The 27,755-nt window shown below is 44.5% G+C and overlaps 1 protein-coding gene across 2 annotated transcripts in view; it reads right to left on the bottom strand.

Moving 5' to 3' along the window:
• Nucleotides 1-14,563: 14,563 nt before the first annotated feature.
• Nucleotides 14,564-27,755, bottom strand: part of COL10A1 (collagen type X alpha 1 chain) — a 149,114-nt gene continuing 135,922 nt past the window's right edge. For both annotated transcript variants that reach the window (XM_082251785.1, XM_082251786.1), the window contains one exon: nucleotides 14,564-16,897. In XM_082251785.1, the coding sequence (XP_082107911.1) occupies nucleotides 15,033-16,897 (1,865 nt within the window). In that variant the 3' untranslated portion in view covers nucleotides 14,564-15,032. The remainder of the gene's footprint in view (nucleotides 16,898-27,755) is intronic.

Consider the following 27,755-nt stretch of genomic DNA (forward strand, 5'->3'; position numbering starts at 1 on the left):
TAAGTGGCAATTAGATAGTTCCCCTCAGCATCAGTTAGTGTCAGATTTCCCACCGCACTCACAGTCCAGTTATGAGTCGCTGATCGCCACCATTACTAGTATAAAAAATAAAAATAAATAAAAATCCCAGTATACAGTATATCCCAATGTTTTTAGAAACTACAACTTTCACGTAAAGCAACCAATATACACCTATTGGAATTTTCTTTTTACCAAAGACATCTGGCAGAATACATTTTGGCCCAAAAAAACATTTTTATATTTTTTATGGGATTTTTTTTAGCAGAAAGTAAAAAAATTTAGTTTTTTTCAAAACTGTCGGTCTTTTTACTTTTATATGATAAAACAACAGAGGTGAAAAATACCACCAAAAGAAAGTTTTATTTGTGTAAAAAAAAAAAATTCAAGGCGCATGCGCGGCAGCTCCCGAGATGGCCGCTTAAGCCAGGAGCTCCGCGCCATCCCGGCTCACTCTCCCGCCCCGGGCAGCTAAACGGCCGAACACCGCTTTCACACCCTCCGCCGGTCACGCTACATAACGGCAGCAACCACCCTAGGACCGCGGAAGTGCCGTCCCGGATCGTTCCCCAGCCCCCAGCAGCCTAACGGCCACGAACGGCCTCCGGACCCGCCGCCGGTCACGCTACACATCAGCGGCACCCGTCCTGTGACCGCGAGTCGGTCAACCCGGATTACTCACCGGCCCTGAGCAGTTACACGGCCACGAACGGCCTCCGGTCCCGCCGCCAGCTACACGAAAGAGGCACCCGCCCTACGACCGAGAGTCGGTCATCCCGGCCCCTCCTTACACCCCGATCAGTGGAACTGCCACATATTGCCCCCAGACCCGCAGCTGGACACGCTACATCGGAGGGGCACCCGTCCTATGACCGCAAACCGGGTCAGAAGGGACCTAAGGAGTCAATTTCAGGCATCTGTGGGGGAGATCGATACTTCCAAAATGGCGGACCCTGTGCCTCAGAGTGAGAACATGGAGGAGGGAGGACAGGCACAGACTCTGATAGCGCAGCAGATCGGGGGTCTGCAGGAAATGACCCCAAGGAACACAGTGAGTAACCCCCTTATGCTGACACCCTCCCCAGCCTCCACAGAATCCCTTCTCAGCAGAACTCTGGGGGCCTTCTCCCCTGACTATGTTTCTCCTCACATCACCTCAGGGATGCCTGCCATGGAGGGTGCAGGCAGACATGAATCACTACTATATAATGACCTGCTCATCAAAATGTCATCTCTATTAGACAGGGGCTTGAACCAAATAGCAGACAGAATTACAGCAGACATGAAAATGGACTTTCAAAATCTGGGACACAGGATGGAAGCAATAGAGGGCAAACTTGATGTGACTGTAGCTAAAACGAATCAGCACACAGGGCTCATACAGTCTCTACAGGAACAATTGGACTCTGCTTTACTTCAAGTTGAAGATCTGGAGAACCGGTCCCGCAGGTATAACTTTCGCCTGCGGGGCCTTCCTGACTCTGTCACGGACATTCCTACTGCTATTCAGGGGTTAATTAAGGACCTCATCCCAGACATTCCTGCGCATAAATTGGAGCTGGACAGGGCCCATAGAGCACTGGGGCCTCCCAGGAGAGATGGTAACCCTAAAGATGTTGTGGTTAAGCCCCACTTCTTCTCAGTAAAAGAAGAAACCATTCACAGAGCTAGAAATGCTAAGCAACTTACCTGTCAGGGTCACCCGGTTCAAATATTTACCGACCTGGCCCCATCCACGATCCAACGTCGGAGGACCCTAAAACCGTTACTGTCCATTTTATCACAGAAAGAACTGAAATACTGGTGGTCATTCCCCTTTGCACTCAAGTTTACTTACAAGAACAAGACATACTCTTTTTCAAGCTTCTCAGACGGTGAAAAGCTACTTCATCACCTTCATTTGCTTCCTCAAACATCGGACCCAATCCCCTCCACTTCGAGCTCTGGATCCGCCAAACGCCCTACTCCATCTAGCCCTATTGCTCCCCTCTGGCACAAGTCGAACTTCAAGCGCTCCAAGGACGGAAAGCCTCCCTGATCATCTCTAGCTGACTCTCCTACCATTTTCATACCTGGGGTATTTTTGCCCCCATTAGTGACTTCCTCCTCATGTCCTGAGTCTGGCGAGTTGCTAAGTTAATTTTGTTGTCAACCAACTGACTGCTCTACATTTACCTTTTGAACAACACCCCCCCCCCTTTTTTTTTTTTTTTTTTTTTTTTTTTTTCGGGTTTTGAATTATATCCCCTGGATTTGACTGTTTCCCATTCACCCGATCGATGCAAACATCATACGCTCGGGCTAGGTTACCTAGTATGGTCCAATGACTCCGGTCATTTGCTTTTCAATCTTTCATTGGGAAACGGGATGTGTTACGTTATATAATGTATATGGCTGTTCTTTCATTGTTATTCTTCATTTTTGATATATAGTATGGGCGGGAGCCCAGCCGGGGTGGCCGGATGGCGCCTCCTTTGATCACGAGAGAAAATCTCGGTTCTCTCTCGCGATCTTTTCCAGCCTCCCCAATTTGGGGGGCAGGAACTGTGCGATACCATTTGCCGGGTCGCAGCAGACCTCGACCCGGCAACTGTCATCCTTTTTGGATGTAGGTCTGCCTCCTCTTTACCTTTTCTGAGTTCTATTCACCCCTTCTCTTCTTACCCTTCTACAGTTGGTCTCCAGGATCAAGCTTTTCAGACATATATTTACACGCAAGCCCCCCCAAGCAGTCCGGTCTCCCTGCAGGAATCCTCACCACGGGTTCAGGTAAGTGACATGGTGTTCCAGATGCACTCACACTCTCTGCCCCATGGCTAGTTCTAAAAGTTCAGTACCATACCTCAGGATAGCGACTCATAATGTGCAGGGTCTAAACTCTCCCATGAAGCGAAGGAAGGCACTTCAGGACTTTCACCATAGGAGGGTGGAGGTCTTGATGCTTCAGGAAACTCATTTTCCGAAATCTTACAAACCTCGGTTTTTACATGCTAAATACCCCACGTTCTATTTGGCTAACGCGGATGACAAAAAACGCGGGGTGGCTATTTTGCTTGCCAAATCCTGCCAGTTTTCTCTTCACTCTGAGCTGGGGGATCCCGGGGGCAGATTCATCTTGGTTAAGGGCACTATTGATGAGCAACTATATTCCTTCGTCTCATACTATGCGCCTAATCAAAATCAAACCGCTTTCTTCCGTAAAATGTTTAAAAAGCTATTGCCACATTTGGAGGGCCATATTGTGTTTGGAGGAGATTCCAATACTGCTTTTGATTATGGATTGGACAAATCTAAACCACCAGGCTCCCGAGGGATTAAACCACCGAAACATAGCTCACAAATTGCTAAACTGATAAACCAGATGGGATTGGTAGATAGCTGGAGGGAATTGCACCCAACCGCAAAAGATTATACCCATTTTTCTCATCCTCACCAGACTTTCGCCCGCATCGATCATCTGTTAGTTTCCCAGGCTTTAATCCCATCCCTGACTTCAGCGGATATCAAGGATGTGGTCTGGTCAGACCACTCATTGGTGACCGTCAGGGTGTCTCGCTTCCACGCTCCTAGGGGACCTTTCCAGTGGAGACTGAACAAATCAATACTGAGTGACCCATGCAGGGTAACTGAGCTCGAAAGTGCAATCTCGGAATACTTTTCCCTGAACGATAAGGATGAGATATCTCCCACAACACTATGGGCGGCCCATAAAACGACAATCAGAGGGAAGCTTCTCCAAATTGCGTCAAACATTAAACGAGACAGGCGATCTCATATAGACCGCCTTGAAAAACAGTTTACCAACCTGTGCTCCTGTCACAAACAGAATCCTACTGCAAAGTCTGCGAGGACTCTGGATGCAGCCAGGGCCGAACTTAATCTGGCTCTGACCAACTCGGCGGAAAAGCACCTCCGCTGGCAAAGCGCCAGGTTCTACCACCTCAGGGACAAGACGGGCTCAATGCTGGCTCTCAACCTTAGACCTAGACCTAGACTCCAGGCTCTCCCTAAGATCTCAGTGCAAGGGGGTCGCAGGACCCAAAACCCACAACGTATTATGGAGGAGTTTTCAACTTATTTTGAAAGGCTATACAAGTCTGATTCTTCCGGGAATGCTCTTAATATGCATGACTTTTTACGGGAATTGCCCATACCTAGCATTTCCACAACACATAGGGATATCCTGGAAGCAAACTTCACTGTAGCAGAAATCAAAATGGTAATCAAGGACCTTAAGGTGGGTTCTTGCCCTGGCCCGGATGGCTTCTCTAATATTTACTATAAAACCTTCTCGGAGATGCTTTCCCCCTATCTAGCGAGGTTTTTTAATACTCTCAAAGGTGGGACTCCCATAGATAAGCAAAGCAACCTAGCCTTTATCTCCGCCATTCCAAAACCGGACAAGGACCCAGGTGAGGTGGGTAACTACAGACCTATCTCATTAATCAATAATGATTTAAAAATACTCACTAAAATTCTGGCCAATAGATTAGCGTCTTTCATCAACCATTATATTCATAAGGACCAAGTAGGCTTCATCCCGGGGAGGCAGGGTCCGGACCAGGTGCGACGCGCTATTGACATAATCTCCATATTGCAAACTGGGTGGGATGGTGGAGGTCCACAGGAAGGTATTCTTCTTTCTATAGATCTGCAAAAGGCCTTCGATTCGGTCGAATGGCCGTATTTATTCACGATCCTGGAACGCTGGGGCTTTGGGGATAACTTCATGGGAATAATTAGATCTCTATACTCCTACCCAACAGCACAAATCAGATACCAGGGCTTTTATTCGAGGGCATTCCCGATTTCGAAAGGAACAAGGCAGGGTTGTCCCCTATCCCCCCTTATATTCGCCATAGCGATAGAAACGCTGGCCCTTGCACTCCGCACCAACCCGGATATAAGAGGGGTGTTGTGCGGACCACAGGAACATAAATGTGCATTATTTGCGGATGATGTACTCATGTTTGTAACTTCCCCTTCCACCTCCCTGCCAAACATTTGCAAGGTGCTGGAAGACTTTGCGAAATTCTCTGGCCTTAAGGTTAACCTGGCAAAGTCATCGGTTCTGAATATCTCCGTTAATGCAGTGGAGGCTCAACGTTTAAAATCTTCATTTGCTTTTACCTGGAAAGACAAGCAAATTAAATACTTGGGGATTAACCTGACGGCCAAATTGGAAGATCTCCATAAAGCGAATTACACAAGTATCTACCAAGTTTTGGGTAAAGAAATGCAGGGTTGGTTACTTCATCATTTATCATGGTTGGGTAGAATCAATGCTATAAAGATGAATCTGCTCCCGAGACTCCTTTACCTGTTCAGAGCATTACCGATCCCCCTTCTCAAAGCCCCGTTACGCTCTTTCCAAAACTCTGTCATAAAATTTATCTGGGGCGGCAAGGGATACAGATTGTCTCGCAAGACTCTGTACTGCCCAAGGAAGCAAGGAGGGCTAGGAGTCCCCAATTTGTGGCTCTATTATCAAGCCGCCAGGTTGTCTCAACTATCCATAATATACTCCCGCTACGAAAAGCCGGATTGGGTTCAAATAGAAAAACAGGCAGTACCCTCTTACACACTGGATTTCCTTCTCTGGTGCCCCCCTAAAAACAGACCTCCCATTATGTCCCCTGTCCTGTCGTCCTCCTTCGCTTTATGGGACAAACTACGATGTCTGCCATCCCTCACCTCTAGCATGTGTCCATTATCTCATCTATTCCACAATCCGGCCTTTCACCCAGGAATGGACATCAAGGCGTTCCAGTGGTGGCTAGACAAGGGCCTCTATCGTATCGGACACTTTTTTACGCAAAGCGGACCCTTCTCTCTTGCACATTGTACTGACAAGCTTAAAATGCCAAAATCTGAAACATACCGTTTCTATCAAATCTCCCACTTCCTCTCATCTATCTCAGCGAAAGAGACTCCCCCCCTATCCTTTACGGAATACGAGGTATGGTGTTGCAACTCCAGGGAGCAGAGAGGGGGCATCTCTCTGATATACCTGTCACTTGCTTCCATAGGGGACAAATTGCCTTATATGAAGGCCTGGGAATTGGAGTTGGCGGAATCTTGGGATATGGAGGAATGGGGCAGGGCATGCTTTCGTTCTTTTCAAGGGATAGGCAGCGTATCTTTAATGGAAGCTAGCTTAAAAGTCATAACCCGCTGGTACTTGGTGCCAACGAGGTTGCACAGAATGTATCCTTCCTCCTCACCCCTGTGTTTCAGGGGATGTCAGCTCTCAGGGTCCATGATCCATGTATGGTGGGAATGTCCACGTATAAGAGGCACCTGGGATCGGATCTTTCATATGATCTACAAGGTCACTAACCACAGAATTCCTAAATCGGCCCGAATAGCCCTACTAAATACACTAATTCCTGGGGTGCCGAAACACACCCAAAAGCTGATTCTATACATTTTACTCGGTACTAGGCTCTCTATTGCAGGAGCTTGGAAGAAATCTACTGTCTCTATCCGGAAGATTCGCAATAAGATCACATGGGTTATGACCCAGGAGAGATTGGTGAGTGTGCTCACGGACACTGTGTCGAAATTTGAAAGAATCTGGGAACCTTGGGCCACATATGTGGGAATCTCATTGGTTCCCGGCGTGCACCCGAACTAAACGATAACCATCTGCGGCCCTGGAGACCGGCTGTTCTTTAGCGTTTCTACTGCTTTTCTTTTCCCCCTCTTCTCCTTTTCTCCATTTCCCCCTGGCCTCTTTATTTCTTCTCCTATTTTAGGCCAGTGGGCCTTTTTGCCTGACTTTATTGAGATAACTTTCACTTTTCACGATGAACCACAAAACGAGGGGTTCTGTTTTTGTTGCTAGTGGAATTCCTTTTGGTATATGCTAAATACAGTTTATGGGGAAGATGGGTTTGAAGTTCCTCTCTCCCCGGGTTATCTAGTCAATATTATGTTGTGGCTGGTCCTGACCTCTCTGCCACCTAGATACTGTTAATACCTACCTTCCCAATAGGGCTATGGGGATCAGGACCAGGAAGTTATATGCCAATGAGGCTCTTTATACTGGGTTATGGATTTCACTACAGTACTCATGTTTAGTAAGGGATATGGAAACCATCTCCCTCTTCTCCTAAAGTATGCTTTAGTTCTGCAAATGGGAAGCATACGCTTCACAGCTGATTTGTACCATTTTCCCACTGTTGTAACATCCTTCATGCTAATGTATTAAACTCCTGAGGCAGTATCTTCTCTTCTCAATAACCATTCATTGTAAGTAGATTACCATTCCCCCCGGGATGCAGTTTTTGCTCCCACTGGGGTGTCCCGGGAGGGATGGGGGAATGTCGGATACCTGTCCTGTCGTTAATTCCATGAAATGCCTGAGACGTGGATCTGCCTTACTAATTCACTAAGTCTAATGACGCCTCTCCTTGTCATTTAATCTAAAAGTGGAATGTTAAAATTAATGCTGCACTGCTGTTATTGTTTGTAACCTTTTCTTTTCCTTTGTTGAAAATTCAATAAAAACCATTGAAAGAAAAAAAAAAAAAATTATATAGATTTTGCTTGGGTACAGCATTGCATGACCGCTCAATTTTCAGATAAAGTAGCGCAGTGCTGAGTAGCAAAAAAATGCCCTGGCCAGGAAGGGGGTAAAACCTTCCAGAGGTCAAGTGCTTAAATAAGGATTATGATTTATATATATTTTCTATTTATTGGTAAATATGCAAATACATTTTTTCTAAATTTTTTTTACATATATTTTTTTTTAATTATTTTTGTCCTAGATGAAATTATGAAGCTTTTTCATAACTTCCATTGAATTATGGACTTTTCAGAAGTTTATGTATGCACATAAGGAATTATTTGTTCAAGGGAATGTTTCCCTTAGATTAGCAAATTTGGTAAGAATTCATTTTCTAAAGAAAACCCAGCCAAATGCAAGGGAAATAAAACCGCATTATTGCTTGAACATGATTGAATGATGGAAGTCAGCAGAGCTTCATCTCATTTAGTAAGCTAACTATCAACAACTTTAAAAACTTTAGGCTCCATTCACACTTGAGCATATAGTTTTCAGCCGTTTTCTTGGGCATTTTTCAGGTTTTTTTCCATGCTTTTTGCTTCAGGGGAAAAAACACTTATATGTGAACAGGGGCCATTGAAATGAATAGGATTTTGCTTATTGGGCATTTTGGTACTTCGCTTACGAGCTGAAAAACACTCAGGTGTGAATAGGGCTATGGGAATTATTAAAGAATAAAAATTACACACACACATGTACATAAGTTGAACTAGATTTTTGTCTTTTTTCATGTAGTGAGTAAAGAATTTCTCAGTTTGATATAACTAGGGATGAGGTTCATGTTTTGGCTTAGCATAGGCTTGAGGCAAACCCTGGTTGTTTGCAATTTGCGGATGTGCCAAACTAATGTGTTTTTTTTTTTGCTGCCACTGTAACCAACTAATCACAATGCACTTCCTGGCCCTTGAACTTAGGTCACCTGGCCTTCAATGAGTGAATTAGAGGGCTTTGGGATAAGCCTCACTATAAAAGGTTGGGTTCCCAGGAGCCATAAGGCCAATATGTTTATCTGTGAGAGGGAAAGCACAGAAGGCCCATGTTGATAAAGTGCCTAGGGACAGATTAGTGTGGGCACTGACTAGTCTCTAGAAGTAGATGTAAACCCTTACTGAAAGTCTACCAGGTATCTTGGAAAATGTGGGGGTCGGGAATGGTTTTTACATGTTGCTGACATCCTGCAGTCTCCTTCCACCCTGTCCCTGTCCACATGCACTACAGTGATAGCAAACTGCATTTTTTCACAGGGCATTTTTGACAAGTTCTGTTGTTGCTGGCTGCAATTGTGTCCTCTAATGTATTTTAATTTTTGTAGTAAAGTGCCAGTCTGTGTTTTGTCTCTAGTAAATGTGGGCCTAAACTTGCCATCCCTTCCCATGCTTGCTTGACTAGGGCAAGGACAGTCAGAAGAAAAAAAAAATATGTTGGTATTTAAAAAACTGAAAATGTTAAAAAAATGTAAGTCTTTAAAAAAAATATATTTGTATAGATAAAAAAAAATCACGATGTCTGTTAGGAAAATTGCTTAGTCCACAGCAGCATGTGGCTCTCACCACTATCAAAAGTTAGATTCAATCCTTGAATTAAACCTAACATAGTTCAAGGAAGTGATGTAAGGCGAAGACTGGAAGTGATGCCATGTATGAATAGAAATTTCCAGGTGAGCGGTGATTGGGTGGAAGTAGAGAGGAGACATTTATAGAACTTGCAGCAGATGAGCAGATGCTGCTACACACATATATAGCGGATTAGGCACAGGGGCTGACTGACAACTCATGGGGCCCTTAGGCAATAGGAGATCATGGGGCCCCGAGGTTTAAAGATAACCACCGCGCGGCAACCATATTTCTGATGCATCAATAATGAAGCACGCCTGTGCAGAGAAACACCAAGCTCGGCAACATGCAGCGTAGCAGGCGACTTAAAGCTGGTCACCCAATAAAGGCACCCGGAGCCTTTCATGGGCAGTGCCACCTTAAAAGCATCATGAGCCCTGGGCAAAGTAATGCCCTGGGGTCCCTACTAGAGAGATGGTGACATAGTATAGCATTTTCAATTAATTTTAATGTAATAATGTTTTACATTTTTTTCCACAACGCTGTTTGGGACTGGGGCTTTGGTGAGATATCAGGGATCTAAACAGACCCCTGAAGTCTCACATTTAAGACAGAGAAAGGGACTGAGGACACATTCCCAAGTCCCTTTCTCTGTAACCTCAGCTGCACTGCTGTTGAATGAATAGGAAACAGAGGCACCTGTCGATTCATAAACTGAAGTATAATAAACACAGTTTACTAGGCTTCAGTTATAAATGAACACAGTGAGTGATCAGTACAGAAAAGGAAGGGGTTAGTAAATGACATGCTGTATTTACCAGCACCTTCTCTGCTCTCCATCCTGAAGATCCCCATGTGTGCCTGCAGCTACTGCAGGTGGGAAAGGAAAGGAGGGAAGCTGGAAGCGCTATAGGGATTGAGGCACATGGTGGGGGGTCCAGGCAATGAGAGAAATATCGCTCAGTGCAGCGAGTAGGGGAAAAACTTAAACTAATATTTTGTGGCTCTCGGAGCAGGAGATGTTGGCTTTCAGCTGCTGCAGTGAGAGCCACAAAAGATTTGTTCTAGTTATTTAGACCAACCACTGGACTGATTACCTGCTCTATCCACACACTATCCCCCTGCTAAGAGATGGCCCTGCTCATGAGGCAGTGTTGCCAACCTTTGATTACTTTTTTACTGACAAGCACAAACATGGCAGAAACTCCTATTATAAACAAAGTCAATCAATATTTAAAGGCTAAATTCACCATTAAGGAAAAAATATAAATGTACATATTTTTTCAGGAAATAAAATGTGTATTTATTATTTTTTACCCACGGCAGCCTGCAAAGCATTGCTTTTGTGCTCAGTGGATCTTGTTTTTTGAAGGAACAAGGGGGCAGTATGAAGGATGTAAGGAGGCACTCTGGAGGTACTAAGTTAGATTGCTCCCTTACATTCTCCAGAGTGCCCCCTTACATCCTCCTCAAAAGTACCCCTTAGTGCCCCCTTATGTCCTGCTTTCTGCTGCACCTTTTTTTCCCCAGCTTATCCAGGCAAGACAAATGGGAAGCAAGTGACAAGTACATCCCTCTCCCTTGGAAAAAAGCTCCCTTGTTACTTCCTGACCAGGCCACCTATGACTCATGAGAGGCTGGAGGTAAAACACTTTAGAAAACAAAAACCTTGTCAGTGACTCTAAACTGTGCATGCGCAGTCTGCAGCCAGCTGATTAGTGAACTGCTGAGCTTGGCCTCTATGTGTGCAGCCGGCATGTGAATATAAGCCACATCCTACTGCCCAATTTGAGGCTAACCCAGCAGTTCTTTATTTGTTTGGCTCCAGACTGCGCATGCACAGTTCAGAGTCACCGACAAGGATTTTTTTTGTTTTATCTCCAGCAGCTCAGCAAAGTACGGGTAGCAGGGCCAGAATTTGTGATGACAGATCGGGCTACTGCTTAGCAAGACAGGTGCTCCTAATGTGCCCCCTCTCCTATTGTGGTGTTTGAGGGAGCTCAGGAAGATTTCAACCACCAGGAATACAGAGAATGCAGGGGGGGGGGTATGCTGGCTGGAATGCTGAGAAGAAGTCGGTGCAGTGACAGTGCTCAAGCCCGAGTAAAGGAGGAGGGAGAGCACAAGAAGGATCAGAGAGGATTCTGTGCTGTGGCTGCAGGGCTACAACAGACAATGGCAGGCTGGATCAGTGTGAGAGCTGGGTATACTCACGGCTCTTCTACCTGATGTGATGCCCAAAGGAGTGCCAGGGGGAGAGCAGAGTCAGTAGCGTGGAGCTGTCCAGGAAACCTGCAGATTTTGCCAGTATACACTGAGAGGCAGCAGAGCTCCCATATCATGCTTCTGCTCTGGATCCTTGGCAACACAGTCACTGCCCCCACCTGGCCACAGGCCCTCAGGCAGTGCCTGAATGGTCAGTCCACCACTGATTAGGCCTCATTCACATGGACGCCAAAGACTCTGCTTATAGATGCATACAGTGTTTTTTAAGCCTTAAAACCCATCTCTATACCCATCCTATAAGGTGTCAGAATGACACTATCTATTTCTCCAAGGATGAGTGGGAGTATTCAGAAGGACACAGGGATCTATACAGGGATGTCATCATGGAGAATCAGCCACCCCTCACATCACTAAATGGATCCAATAGCAGAAACCCACCAGAGAGATATCCTGACCCTCTTTATTCCTGGGATTCCACACAAAAAGTTCACACCATTCCTCAACATGATCAGGATGAAAAAATGAAAGTTATCAAGGTTGAGATTAAAAAGGAAGAAGGAGAGACACTGATGTGTGAAGCTGAGCACTCTATGAAAGAGGGGGAATGGTAATGAAAAATAAACAAGGAATCTTCTCTACATATATACACAAGTGGATACTATGTCTGGAATACCTCTGAAGAACATCTTATTTTATATCTAGAATAAAATGCAGAAGATAATAACATTGTCTAATAATCTCCTGAAGTAAATCCCGTTACTCCAAATATACATCACAGAACTTACCATTTGGATATATCAATGATTCCCTTTAAGTTTATTGAAATGGTCACATTCAAAGTTGCTTAAATTACAACTCCAACATGCGGACAGGGACAGTTAATGTGCTTCACACAATATATTGTGCTTAATTATTACTGTAAAGCACATTTTATTGTGTGAAACGCGTTAACTGTTCCTTGTATATTTCTTACATTCTTGGTTCTTAATTCTTTATTTCTGTGATGCATTTGTTGCTTTATGAATATTCCATTACAAAAAAAAATGCAATATAAATCTGCAAGGAACAGGAGCTTTGCTACAGTAGAAACTGATGTAAAGTATACTTTTTAAAATTAAAGGGTGCAGGCATGAGTAAATTGCTATTCCAATATTTATGTCTGCATCTAAAAAGGATATCATATTTAACATAGCAGATAAAAGGGAAATACAAGTTAAATTGCTAACATATTCTTAGTAGAAGACCTGGAAGACATAACAAACATTGTTCTACCTCTTTTAAATAGTTGCCTAAATTTTTTGAAATTACCACTTAATCAAAAGAATTTGATGAACACTTGAAATAACACAAGTGTTGGGCATAAGGTTTTCAGTTGCAAATGCTTTGCTTGGCCTGTACCCAAAAGATCTCTAAGTCTATACAATATTGGTCACCAAACATTGTTTCTACATAGAGTAGCACAGCCTGCAACTGTGTAATGTATTAACTAATTTTTGCATTTGATTTAGCTATATGTCAATGCTAAACACAATATAACTAATGGGCATATTGCATGCATGTGGAAGATGTTTAATTGGAATTTCTTCATATTTAAAGTTTTGTTGATTATAATGTTTACATTTTGTTTATTGCTTATTTCAATGTGATTAGCAAGATACTGTATATGGTGTAGTAGAAAATAATGAAGACATAAGAAGACCTAACATGATAGTGTTCCCATTCATTCATGGACAGCAGCTATAAGCTATCTTATACAACTTCCAAGTTGTGCAGTGTTTATGTACAGGTGAAAGATTTTGATTTTCACTTTTATTATGGATACAATTATTTTAGCAAATATTTTTATAAGCTGTGTGCTTGGCAGCAAGCTATATCCAATTATCCCATAGCACCCAGGTAAAAAAAGTACTGTGACCCCCATTGTACAATGTTTTGTTATAAACATGACCAATACAGTATGTCCTTATAGGGCTTGTAGCCTATCTTCTAATTGCAAGAATCCCCAAGTGCAGACATGTGGTCCAATGTGCTTATCATTTCAATAATACTTTATATCTACTATTACCAGCGATTATGGTAATTACAGCATTATTTAAAGTTTCAAACCAACACCCTGTCATTTAATGCAAAAGGGAATAGATATTTCTTGTATTGTAGACCTATGTTTAAAAGGCATTTACTTTTAAAGTATCTGACCAACCAATACTAAAATGTTTGTTCTGAGCTGAAGTTGAATGGTTGCCTCACGCACATTTCCTATTTAGCTCTAGGATATTCTGATGACATCTCTATATCTCAGGTTCCAGTTACACCTGAAGTGTCCTTGAGGGGTGTCACTTTCTTACTTAGATTTTTGTCAATTTAGCATTAGGTATTTTTCAGAAGAATACTTTATTCAACTCACATACTACTACCCATGGATGGGCTAAGATTTTAACAGGAAAAACAAAGCTTGTATTGATGTATAGCTCCAACACTAAGAGTCGGTTCACACTAAGGCGACACGACTCTGTAGTACTTCGGTGGCGACTTGTGCATTGCCATGCACCACGACTTCGGAGTGACTTGCATGGACTTCACATAGTGGAAGTCTATGCAAGTCGCTCCGAGGTCGCCCCGAAGTAGTACAGGACCCTTTTTCTAAGTCGGAGCGACTTGTGTCGCTCCTATTAGAATGGGTCCTGTAGCGGTCAATGGACTGCGAGGGAGCGCGACAAGTCGCGCTAGTGTGGACCGAGTCTTAGTTTCTTATTTATAAATGTTTCAAACAAGATCCACACAACTTTCACCCAGAATTTTTACATTTTTTCAATTGAATCCAATTAGAAAATGTTTTAAATCTTGGGTGTTTATAAAAATGCTGCTAACAATAAACCGAAGCTGAAGAAAGCATCTGAAGATGGAAGACTTCCTTGTTTGGTGAGAAGAAGAGCCATGAATCCTTCTGGGGAGATCTTACTTCCTGAGCCTCCCAAAGATATAAGCAAGCAAATTAACTTGAACATGTCTGCCCAGACCTGAAATAATACCATCAGTGGACTTACTCAGTTTAGAAAGGTTACATGCTCATTTAATTAACAATTTTTCCCATCTTTCCACTATTGTATTTGTGTTTATTTTTCCTTCCAATCATTACACATTGGATTTAAGAAAATGTTTATTTTAAAACAAGGTTTAATTTACAAGATTGGTGGAATTACAATTTCTAGTAAAGGGATACAGAGGTTCATATTGTTAAAATCTTATGACTAAGTGGATGAGTGTGGAGAATAATAAAAAGATGAATGCCTAACAGACAAGGCAATGGAAGCTGAATACTTTGGCTTTGAGAATACTAGAACTATTTGAATAGTTAAGTCAGTGTCCTGTGATTTTTAATATTGCAAAAAATCTGCAAGGTTCTTAATACAGAGTTATTACATACAATGCATTGAGAAAACCATTATGAAGATACAAAACATAGATTACAGTGTTTTATATTTGGGAACTCACTGCAACTGAAATTGAAACAATATTTTAAGGAGCAGTAAATTTCAAAATAGCAATAATTCATGCAACTAAAACATCAAAAATACATTATAATGTACTGCAATTTTTATCAACACAAAAAATGGGATGTAACAAAAAAAATTCAAGCATAAAATTGGAAATATAAAAATTACTTATCATGTTAGGCCAAATAAAAATCCTGAGAAAGAGGAATGTATGTAGTCAGAAGAATATAAGCCATTAGATTCTGCACTAGGTAATTGAAGCCAAACTTGATCATTTTCTGTTAGGTCTATGACAGCACTTCCCGATGCCTGGTCAAGGTATCCTTTCTTATATTCATCATATGTGTACATAATTGGTGTACCATTTTTGTATAGTGCCACCCAAATATTTGTGCCTTTTACATGCACATGGTAAGCAAAATAATATAGTCCTGGTATCCTGCATGTAAATATTCCAGTTCGAGCATCATAATGATTTTGTCTGTTATATAAAATTTTATCAAATTTTACAGGTACTCCCACTGCTGGGAAAGCTTTGGAGAGGACAGCAGTAAATGCAGAAGCACGTAATTCCCTTAGGCCTTGAATTTGCCCTGATTTTGAGTAGCCATCAGGCAACTGGTGTGGCATTATTACCTGACCTGGTGGGCCTGGTGGACCTGGTTGACCAGGCAGTCCCGGCTCACCACTCATTCCTCTTGGACCAGAAATTCCAGGAGGTCCTATTGGTCCTTGTGCACCATTTGTTGCAAAGCCAGCTGGACCTGGTAGACCACGTAAACCCTGTTCACCCTTCTGACCAGGAGGACCTGAAATTCCTGGTGCTCCTGATGGCCCCCTCATACCTGGTATTCCTGTAGCCCCTCTCGGTCCCTGCTCTCCACTGTAACCCATTTCACCTCTTGGGCCTACTGGACCAATTGCTCCAGGTGGACCAGGTGGTCCTACTATTCCTTTCTCTCCTTTTTGTCCTGGCATCCCTGGTGGACCTTTGGGACCAGCAAGTCCTGGCTCACCAGAATATCCTGATTTCCCATCTTGTCCTGGAGTTCCTCTTTCACCTTTTGGACCAGGAGCTCCAGGAAAACCTTTAGGACCAACCTCACCCTTTTGTCCTGGAAATCCAACATCTCCTGGAAGCCCCCTATGTCCCTGCATACCTCCATTTCCTGGCAGCCCTGGTATTCCTGGCTCCCCTGGAAGACCAAATGGTCCCTGATCACCTTTTATACCAGGAACACCAGGAACCCCTTCAGCCCCCCTTTGTCCTTTCACTCCTGGTAAGCCTGGCTTTCCATAACCTTGCATTCCTTGGGGACCAGGCATACCTGGTAGTCCTGACTGTCCTTTAGGTCCAAAAGGCCCTGGCAATCCTGGAGCACCATTCATTCCTGGCTTTCCAATACCTGGTGGCCCTGGCTGGCCAGGTAAGCCCTGGAGTCCTGGTAAACCTTGTATTCCTGGTTCACCTTGTAAACCTCTATCACCTAATTTTCCTGGCTGTCCAGGAAAACCATTTAAGCCAGGTTTGCCTATTCCAGCAGGGCCCTGTGGCCCAGGCGGCCCGGGGAAACCAGGTAGACCTCTTTCTCCTGGTTGACCTGGAACTCCATATCCATCTTGTCCTTTGAGTCCGCTTATCCCTGGCATGCCAGGTTCACCTTTAAAACCAGGTACACCCCTTGGACCAGTGTTTCCTACTGCACCTTGTGGACCTGGTGTGCCAACAGCAGAAATTCCAGCAGGTCCTGGAAATCCTGCTGGTCCTTGCTGACCTCTTGGTCCTGGTAGTCCTATAGGTCCAGTGTCACCTTTCTCTCCTTGATATCCACGTTCCCCCTGCTTGCCAGGTATGCCTGGTTGACCAGGTTTTCCAATGGAGGAGAATCCTGGTGGTCCTGGTACTCCTTGAGCTCCTTGTGGTCCTGGTGCTCCATATCCTGATTTTCCTTGGGGTCCTGGAGGCCCAGGCAATCCTCTTGGGCCAACTGGGCCAGGAGGACCTGGTGGCCCTTGTTCTGGGGCACTTGGAATTACTAAAAAAAAAAAAAAAGTGAAAGCATAGTCAGAGGTTAAGAAACCATGTAAGAAACTAAAAAATTCATAAATATAATTTACAGTTTACAACAATTCATTTCCTTGGGTAATCAGCTGTAAGACTTCATATACCAAAATACTGCAGAATCCACCTGTATAACAATGTGTAATAACAATTTTTTTACCAGATATTTTTGGGTGTGAAACTGGGTTTGGTGCCACATAGAAAAATACATTACCAATGTGTTGTGATGCCTTGCTTAGTAAGCAACAGGTTTCTTTAGCCAACCAACATGACATAATATTCTTCTTGTTGCCTTATTTTATACAAACAGCTTCATTGTTATACACTTCACAGCAAGGATTTATACTAACAGAAAATGGTTTCCTTTTTCTGAACATACTGCATCTTTATTGTATGGCATGGTTGTATCTAGCCAAATGCTAGGAAATATTCCCTCACATCAGGTTTTGCAATTGTTATGTTCTAATTCTCCTAAATGATATCTTGCAGCTTGCTGCCTTGGGCAAACAATAAATATTTTGGAAAGAAATGCAAAAGTTGTCAGCTTAATACAAGCAGTAAAGAAAGTAGGACAACTTTTGAACGAGAAGAGTCTTTCTTATGTGAGTTTTACCCTCCTTCACATGATAAAAACTGATAGCAAGTTAAAGAAGTTTTGGGAATCTTTTCATGGTAAATGCGTAGATGATAATGTGTTATTTTTCTCAGTTCAATATTTTTTTTAATGCAAGTGTATTTCTTATTTACAAAACACATGAACAAGAATATGAAACAAGTCAATATAATTTCCCTTTCAATTATATAAAGCAGGGGTCTTCAAACTATGGCCCTCCAGTTGTTCAGGAACTACAATTTCCATCATGCCTAGTCATGTCTGTGAATGTCAGAGTTGTACAATGCCTCATGGGATGTGTAGTTTCGCATTAGCTGGAGGGCCATAAATTGAGGATCCCTGATATAAAGCATTAAATAATATGAAAGTTTAAAGAAGTTGTAAAGTCAGAAGGTATTTTATCTTGTTGCATTCTATGCATTAATATAAAAAAAAAACTTTTGGGTGTGGCAGCCTCCCCAGCACCCCCTAATAATTACCTGAGGTCCATCTCTGTCCAGCAATGTCCATGAGTCCCTCGGTCTGTTTTGCTGAGACTCTCTCTCCTGATTGGCTTGGATGAGACACAGCAGCCGCGCCATTGGCTCCCACGACTGCCAAGCAAAGTCAGTTAGCCAATCAGGAGAGAGAGGGGGCGGGGCAGAGCGGGAGCTCCGTGTCTGAATTGACACAGCTTTCGACTCCGGTGCCCCCATAGCAAGCGACCTACTGTTGGGGCACTTGATAGGAGGGAGGGGCCTGAGAAGAGGAGGATCATGGCTGCTCTGTGTAAAACCAACTAAACAGAGCAGGTAAGTATTAATATGTTTGTTATTTAAAAAAAAAAAAACAGACTTTACAATCACTTTAACAACTGCTTAATGTGTGAGTGTGTACCAATTCTAAAAAGTAAGTATTCAACAACAAATAGGTACACTTGATATTTCCTGCAAATTAAGTCTACAGTATTTATTTATATACTGTACTATAATGTGCATAAGCTTATTAATTATTATAGCCAAGTCTAGGGGGCAACAGGCCAACAGTATGGGTTGGTGAGAGCCAAGGGGCGTGCAAGGGGCGTGGTTCCAGGAGGACACCTATGGACGTCCTACTGGAACAACAGAGCATGAAGTTCTGGAAATTCTTTTGACAGGCGTCTCGCGCACAACAATCGCGGCAAAATTACACTGCGGTTACCTAGAAACATAGAATGTGTCGGCAGATAAGAACCATTTGGCCCATCTAGTCTGCCCAATATATCTGAATCCTATGAATAGTCCCTGGCCCTATCTTATATGAAGGATAGCCTTATGCCTACCATGGTTGGGGTGCTATTGAAAGTAACTGGATTACATACATGATTTTTGCGTCATTTCAGAATTCTGGCCAGAATCGGGATGATTCCATACACAATCCGAATCGCCTAGGTGTATACGAAACCTATGATAGACTTTTTTTTATTTTGTTAAGATGCACTTTCAGTCCTTTTTGCATCTCTAGAAGGTAACTTTTTGGATATGTACGGAGGATCTCCTGGCACAACCTTTCATCTCACTTAAAGGACTTTTTGAAACATTTAGCGGATAAGAACATTAGATGCAGTCAGCATTTTTTAAGGGAAAAAAGCCTCCCCCTTGTAGGCAGGTTGGAAATGTGTACAGTTTAGTTATTCAGCAGTCAGCCCAGGCTAAGGAAGGGGTTAATTGTTTTTAGCGCAGTTCCTGGGCTTTTGATCCTAGCCAGCCGACCTGTGCTATAAAAAGGGGGACAGCGAAGGACTGGAGGGCCGGAACGTGGGTACCAGTGGGTCCAAGAGTTGCAGCCTCATCTGTGAGCACAATCGTGGCACTGCTGAAGAAACTGATTATTGCGGAGGACATCTAAGCCATGGACAATGCTATAATGGACTCTCACCTCACGGAGGGATGCCTGGGACACTACATTATTCTAGTTAGGATTAGGGACAGGATGTTGTTCATATTAAACTGTGTGCATCATGTTCAGTAAGTTACAATAATCGTTCTGAGCCTTGTCTGAAGTTATTAAAAGGGATGCATGTTGGTACTGGCGTATCTAAAGGAACTTGGGTCTGTAAAGCACTATGGGGTATGAAGTTACACTATTAGAAAAGAGTTAACATAACAAGACAAGGAGAAGGAGTGTAACCAAGCCAAGTTCAAGACACAAGACAACTAGCCATTTGGCATGGTTCCTGGTAGGGTGACAGGTCCTCCAGTGGTGGGAAGTCGATGCTCTGGCTCCCTCCCTAGAAGTTAGTGTCCAATAGCAAATGGATCCAAACCTGTGCTACAGAGATATATGGCTTGGTTACGAGGTGCGGGAAGGGAAGAGGACCCCATTCTGTTGATATTAGTGAGGTAACAGAGGTGCCCTGAAGTGGGCACAGGCTCGTCATGTCCCTCTTAATGCAGTGTATAGTGACATGGGACTGGTCGTTTTTTGGAGGAAATCTGCATTTTATTGCTGCACACCGTGGGAGCTCATCTCTGAGTCGGGGAACTCCACATGAGAGACAGCCCATGTTCGTTGGTGCAGATGACTCCACCACACCCTTTTTCAGGGCTTTAAGGCTTAATGAAGATGCAGGATTGTACTGGGAAGGTGGAGAGATCCTGAATTACAAGAACCAGGACATCACCCACCAACTTCTATTACCGATGTATTGTCAGCGTGCCCTCCTCTCCCCTGCAGCGGCCCCTCAATTACACAGGCATAGGTTCACGCAGCCTATTGCATTAGGGTGTGCACCCCAAAAGCTCGAACACATGCCTTTTTTAAATATTTTTTTACAATAATATATATATATATTTACAATTTTTAGGAGCCCTTTGCATAAAAGAGAAAGGTTGGGACTTTATATGAGGCTACATATACTAATGTGCCTCCATCCCTATATCTGAGAAAAACAAAGAAGACGTTTGAGACTTTGTGTGAGGTATGCATCCACCCGTAGGTGTAATACATGAACATGATATACATGTATACATAAAGGATATGCGTATAATGAAAACAGGTATTTATTTAAATCTATTAATTAAATAGTAACAATATATTGTACTAGTTGGAACATTCATGAGATGACTTTAGTACATGGATGATATAGTAGAGCCATGGCATACTAAAAACACAAAAAAATTGGTTGAATAATAAATATACATGATGGACAAAAAATGATGTATATACAAAAATCTGGTTGATACATACAATAAAAACCACAGAGATTACATCCTATAATGCTCTACGCGTTTTGTGAGATTCACTTTTCAGGAACAGGTGCAATTTATACATCTACAAAAAATATATATATATGAGAATAGCAATATATCTAAATTTTCATGCAGTAGAAACAATACCCATCACTAATTGTACTTACAAATCGACTCAAATTATTTCCCCAAGGGGTTAGTCCATACCGAGAACTGTGGGAGCAATATCTGTACACGTAGGTGTAGCCTTATAAGTAGGGTTGAGCGAACACGGACTGTATTATTCGTGTTCGTACCGAATAATTGGATTTTTGTTACCCGAACACGGACCCGAAAACTTTACTGTATGTTCGGGTAAAAATCTGTGTTCGGTCATTTTATTTCCGGGTTTTGCATGCATTGGCGCGCTTTTCATGGCGGGCTTTCAACAGTCAATCAACAAGCGTTTAACTGGTGTGCCTAAGCCATCCCAGCCATGCCTACAAATGTATTAGTAGCTGTGATTGGCCGTCTGAAGCATGTGACCAAGTCTTTATAAGTTCGAGGCAGCGCCGCTGCGGCGTCATTCTGCTGTGTACTAGTTCAGGGACAGAGCACACATGCGTGCTGGCTGCTGATTAGGGACAGACAGGCAGGCAAAACTCATTTGTGTCCGCATAGAATTGAGGGACAGTTCAGAGTTTGTTAGGCAGGGCGAGTTGTAGGCATTTTAGGGAGAGAGTCTGCTGATTTTTAGGGTCAGTTTTCTACGATCGGTTTTGCTGTGTGGGAGGGGTTTGCAGTGACCGATCTACAATCTTATCAATCCTTTTAGGGAGAGAGTCTGCTGATTTTTAGGGTCAGTGTGTTCTACAAACTACAATCAATATTGCTATGTGGGGTGGGGTTTGCAGTCACGCGATCTACAATCTTATCAATCCTTTTAGGGAGAGAGTCTGCTGATTTTTAGGGTCAGTGTGTTCTACAAACTACAATCGATATTGCTGTGTGGGGTGGGGTTTGCAGTGACCGATCTACGATCTTATCAATCCTTTTAGGGAGAGAGTCTGCTGATTTTTAGGGTCAGTGTGTTCTACAAACTACAATCGATATTGCTGTGTGGGGTGGGGTTTGCAGTCACCCGATCTACGATCTTATCAATCCTTTTAGGGAGAGAGTCTGCTGATTTTTAGGGTCAGTGTGTTCTACAAACTACAATCGATATTGCTGTGTGGGGTGGGGTTTGCAGTCACCCGATCTACGATCTTATCAATCCTTTTAGGAAGAGAGTCTGCTGATTTTTAGGGTCAGTGTTTTCTACAAACTACAATCGATATTGCTGTGTGGGGTGGGGTTTGCAGTCACCCGATCTACGATCTTATCAATCCTTTTAGGGAGAGAGTCTGCTGATTTTTAGGGTCAGTGTGTTCTACAAACTACAATCGATATTGCTGTGTGGGGTGGGATAGGAGATAGGCAGGTGTCAGTGGTCCACATCCATTTTGCTGTGTGTGGGGTGCAGTGAACACAATCTTTTTGGGGTGCAGTGAACACAATCTTTTTGGGGTGCAGTGAACACAATCTTTTTTGCCCACTGAGGAGGAGGGAGAAAAGTATTTTTCTATCAGGCACTGTGTGCAGCGTTTTTCCTTCAGCTGTGCTGTGCTGACTGATCATACACTGCTGTGTTCAGTTCACATGTGCTATTATTGAGTGGTTTCAAAAATCATACACTTTTTTTCTATTCCACTATTCAATATACAGCCTTTGGTTAAAAAAAAATTAAATTGTGGCCTGCAGCAGAGCTGAATGATATTTGGGGTTTTTGGGGTTCATCTCATACTTCTGAAGATTTGAGGGTGCTGCCTGTTCCATACTCCTCCTACTCCTCATCCAGCCTTTTAGGGGTACAAACAATAGTAATTGGGGCCTAGTGTGCTTCTGTACGTGTGAGATACATACACTTTTTTTGATCATATTTCCTATTCCGCTATTCAATAAAAACCTTTGGGGATCAATTAAATTGCGGGATAGTCTGTGTTGGTACGAGTGAGATCCACCTTTCCAAGTTTTTGGGGTTCATCTCATACTTCTGAAGATTTGAGGGTGCTGCCTGTTCCATACTCCTCCTACTCCTCATCCAGCCTTTTAGGGATACAAACAATAGTAATTGGGGCCTAGTGTGGTTTTGTACGTGTGAGATACATACACTTTTTTTGATCATATTTCCTATTCCGCTATTCAATAAAAACCTTTGGGGATCAGTTAAATTGCGGGATAGTCTGTGTTGGTACGTGTGAGATCCACCTTTCCAAGTTTTTGGGGTTCATCTCATACTTCTGAAGATTTGAGGGTGCTGCCTGTTCCAAACTCCTCCTACTCCTCATCCTGCCTTTAGGAGTACAAACAATAGTAATTGGGGCCTAGTGTAGTTTTGTACGTGTGAGATACATACATTTTTTTTGATCATATTTCCTATTCTGCTATTCAATAAAAACCTTTGGGGATCAATTAAATTGCGGGATAGTCTGTGTTGGTACGTGTGAGATCCACCTTTCCAAGTTTTTGGGGTTCATCTCATACTTCTGAAGATTTGAGGGCGCTGCCTGTTCCATACTCCTCCTACTCCTCATCCAGCCTTTTAGGGGTACAAACAATAGTAATTGGGGCCTAGTGTGGTTTTGTACGTGTGAGATACATACACTTTTTTTGATCATATTTCCTATTCCGCTATTCAATAAAAACCTTTGGGGATCAATTAAATTGCGGGATAGTCTGTGTTGGTACGTGTGAGATACACCTTTCCAATTTTTGGGGTTCATCTCATACTGCCGAGGATTTGAGGGTGCTTCAGTCTGCCTCCTGCCTGTTCCGAACTCCTCCTACTCCTCATCCTTCCTTTAGGGTACAAAAAATTGTAATCGGGGCCTAGATTGTGTTTGTACGTGTGAGATACACCATTTTGTAAAATTTCTCCTATTCCGCTATTCAATATACACCCTGTTTGAGTGTAAAAAATTAAATTGCGGGATAGTCTGTACCGGTACATGTGAGATACACCTTTTTAAATTTGTTTGGTGCATCTCCTTCTACCGCCGAGGATTGCAGGGCGCTTCAGTTTTTGCTCCTGTTCCCAACTCCTCCTACTCCTCTTCCTCATCCTGCCTTTAGGGTACAAAAAATTGTAATCGGGGCCTAGTCTGTGTTTGTACGTGTGAGATACACCGAATTATAAAATTTTTCCTATTCCGCTATTCAATATACACCCTTTTGGAGTGTAAGAAAATTAAATTACGGCATAGTCTGTATCGGTACGTGTGAGATACACCTTTTAAATTTGTTTGGCGCATCTCCTTCCACCGCCAAGGATTGCAGGGCGCTTCAGTTTGTCTCCTGTTCCCAACTCCTCCTACTCCTCTTCCTCATCCTCCCTTTAGGGTACAAAAAATTTTAATCGGGGCCTAGTCTGTGTTTGTACGTGTGAGATACACCGTTTTTTTTATCCTTTTTCCTATTCCGCTATTCAATATACACCTTTTTGGGGTAAAAATCATTAAATTGCGGCATAGTTTGCATATTTGACTGTCAGATACACCCATGCGATACTGTTGTTGTTTTGTTCCGCTATTCAATAAACACCTTTCTAGGGCAAGATCATAAATTACAGAAATATGAGGAGACCGCCAAATAGGGGCCGTGGCCTGGGTCGTGGTGCTGCTGGTAGAGCTCCTGTTGCAAGGAGAGGACGTGGTCGATCTGTGCCAGCTACACGCACAAGTGAAACACCTTCCACAAGTGTGAGAACCTGCAGCAGTATTTGGTAGGGCATAATGCACCTCTAGACGTGATGAGGCCTGAAGAAGTACAGGCGATAGTAGATTGGGTTGCTGACAGTGCCTCCAGTTCCTTCACATTGTCTCCCACCCAGTCTACTGCAGAAAGGTCAGAGTTGGCACCTGCAGCCAATGTCCAACCGTCTTTCACCTCACCCCCTTGGAACTCAGGCAAGCAGTCTGAGCCCCAATCCATACAGCAGTCTCTTGTTCTTTTTGAGGACTCTGTCAGCAGGGTTTCCCAGGGCCATCCACCTAGCCCTGCCCCAGAAGTGGAAGAGATTGAGTGCAGCGATGCCCAACCACTTATTTCTCAAGATGAGTACATGCAAGGACCATCGCAGCACATCTCCGATGATGACGAAACGCAGGTGCCAACTGCTGCGGCGTTCAGAATTGTGGAGACCGACAAGGAGGGCACGGGTGAAGACTGGGTGGAAGATGATGTGGAGGACGATGAGGTCCTTGACCCCACATGGAATAAACGTCATGCAGGTGACCTGAGTGGTTTGGAGGAAGAGGCGGTGGTCGCACAGAGCCACCAGCACAGCAGAAGAGGGAGCAGGGTGCAGAAGCGGAGCGGCCGTGCCCTAGACACTACGCCCGCTACTGCCCAACGCAGCAAGGGAATGAGCGCACCAAAGTCAGCTCAAAGGAGTTCTCTAGCATGGAAGTTCTTTAGAAAATGTGCTGATGACAGGACATGAGTGGTTTGCACCCTGTGCAATCAGAGCCTGAAGCGAGGCATAAACCTTCTCAACCTGAGCACAACCTGCATGATCAGGCATCTAAGTGCAAAGCACGAGCTGCAGTGGAGTAGACACCTTCAAAACCAAGAAACGTCTCTGGCTCATCCTGCTTCCTCTTCTGCTGCAGTCTCGGCCGCTCCAGCCACATCTGTAGTGATACCGGCACCTGCCACCCCGCAAACAGAGGATCTGTCAGCAACACCACCACCTGGGTCACCAACCGTCTCCACAATGTCCCGTGGAAGCGTTCAGCTTTCCATCTCCCAAACACTTGAGAGGAAGAGGAAGTACCCCCCTACCCACCCACGATCCCTGGCCCTGAATGCAAGCATTTCAAAATTCTTGGCCTTTGAAATGCTGTCATTCCGTCTGGTGGAGACGCACAGTTTTAAAAACCTTATGTCGGTGGCTGGCCCACAGTACGTCGTGCCCAGCTGCCACTACTTTTCCAGGCAAGCCATCCCTTCCCTGCACAACCAAGTGGGGGAAAAAATCAGGTGTGCACTGCGCAACGCCATCTGTGGCAAGGTCCACCTAACTACCGATACGTGGACCAGTAAGCACGGTCAGGGGCGTTATATCTCCCTAACGGCATACTGGGTAAATGCAGTGGCGGATGGGCCTGAGACGGATAGCAATTTGGCGCATGTCCTTCCACCACCGAGGATTGCAGGGCGCTTCAGTTTGCCTCCTGTTCCTAACTCCTCCTACTCCGCTTCCTCATCCTCTACCGCCTCCTCATCCGGACAGCGTAACACCTTCACCACCAAATTCAGCACGGCCAGGGGAAAACGACAGCAGGCAGTTTTAAAACTTGCCTGTTTGGGGGACAAACCACACACCGCGCAGGAGTTGTGGAGGAGCATGGAACAGCAGACAAATGAGTGGTTGCTGCCAGCGAGCCTCAAGCCCGGCCTGGTGGTGTGCGATAACGGGCAAAATCTCATAGCAGCTCTGGGCCTAGCCGGTTTGACGCACATCCCTTGCCTGGCGCATGTGCTGAATTTGGTGGTGCAGAGGTTCCTTAAAAACTACCCCGATATGTCAGAGCTGCTGCAGAAAGTGCGGGCCGTCTGTGCGCACTTTCGGCGTTCTCACCCTGCTGCTGCTCGCCTGTCAGCGCTGCAGCGTAACTTCGGCCTTCCCGCACACCGCCTCATATGTGACGTGCCCACAAGGTGGAACTCCACCTTGCACATGCTGCAATGACTGTGCGAGCAGCAGCAGGCCATAGTGGAGTTTCAGCTGCAGCACGCACGCGTGAGTCGCTCTGCGGAACAGCACCACTTCACCACCAATAACTGGGCTTCCATGCGAGACCTGTGTGTCTTGTTGCGCTGTTTTGAGTACTCCACCAACATGGCCAGTGCCGATGACGCCGTTCTCAGCTTAACTATCCCACTTCTATGCCTCCTTGAAAAAACAATTCGGGCGATGATGGAAGAGGATGTGGCACAGGATGAGGAGGAGGAGGAGGATGAAGAAGTAACATTTCCAAGGCTTTCAGGGCAGTCATTCGCAAGGGGCTCCGAGGGTGGGTTCCTGCACACACAAACGCCAGGGACACAATTGTCCAGCAGGGGCACAGTTCTGGAGGATGAGGAGGATGAGGAGGAGGAGCTGGAGGAGGAGATGGAACCATGTTCACAGCAGGGTGGCACTCAGGCCAGCTCATGGCCATCACTGGTGCATGGCTTGGGGGATACAGAGGACACGGACGATACACCTCCCACAGAGGACAGCCTTTCATTGCCTCTGGGCAGCCTGGCACACATGAGCGATTACATGCTGCAGTGTCTCCACAACAGCCGCCGAGTTGCCCACATTCTAAGTTGTGCTGATTACTGGGTGGCCACGCTGCTGGATCCCCGTTACAAGGACAACCTATCGTCCTTAATTCACTCACTGGAGCGCGATCGCAAGATGCGCGAGTACAAGCGCACGCTGGTAGACGCGATGCTGCTGGCATTCCCACCTGACAGCGGGGCCACAGTGGAAGCACAAGGCAGAGGAGGAGGAGGAGGAGGATGAAGAGGTCGCCAATGCAACCAGGGCACCGCCAGCACCTCAGAAGGCAGGGTTAGCATGGCCGAAATGTGGAAAAGCTTTGTCAGCACGCCACAACAAACAGCAGCACCAGCAGCTCATATGGAACGTCTTAGCAGGAGGCAGCATTTCACCAACATGGTGGAGCAGTATGTGTGCACACGCCTAGACGTACTGAATGACGGGTCTGCCCCCTTCAACTTCTGGGTCTCATAGTTGGGCACATGGCCTGAGCTTGCCCTTTACGCCTTGGAGGTGCTGGCGTGCCCTGCAGCCAGTGTATTATCTGAACGGGTATTTAGCACGGCTGGGGGCGTTATCACAGACAAGCGCAGCCGCCTGTCCAGAGACAATGTGGACAAGCTCACGTTCATTAAAATGAACCAGGCATGGATCCCACAGG

This window comes from Pelophylax lessonae (genome assembly GCF_965119305.1).
Source record: "Pelophylax lessonae genome assembly, chromosome: 3".
In the NCBI taxonomy this organism is placed as follows: Eukaryota; Metazoa; Chordata; class Amphibia; order Anura; family Ranidae; genus Pelophylax; species Pelophylax lessonae.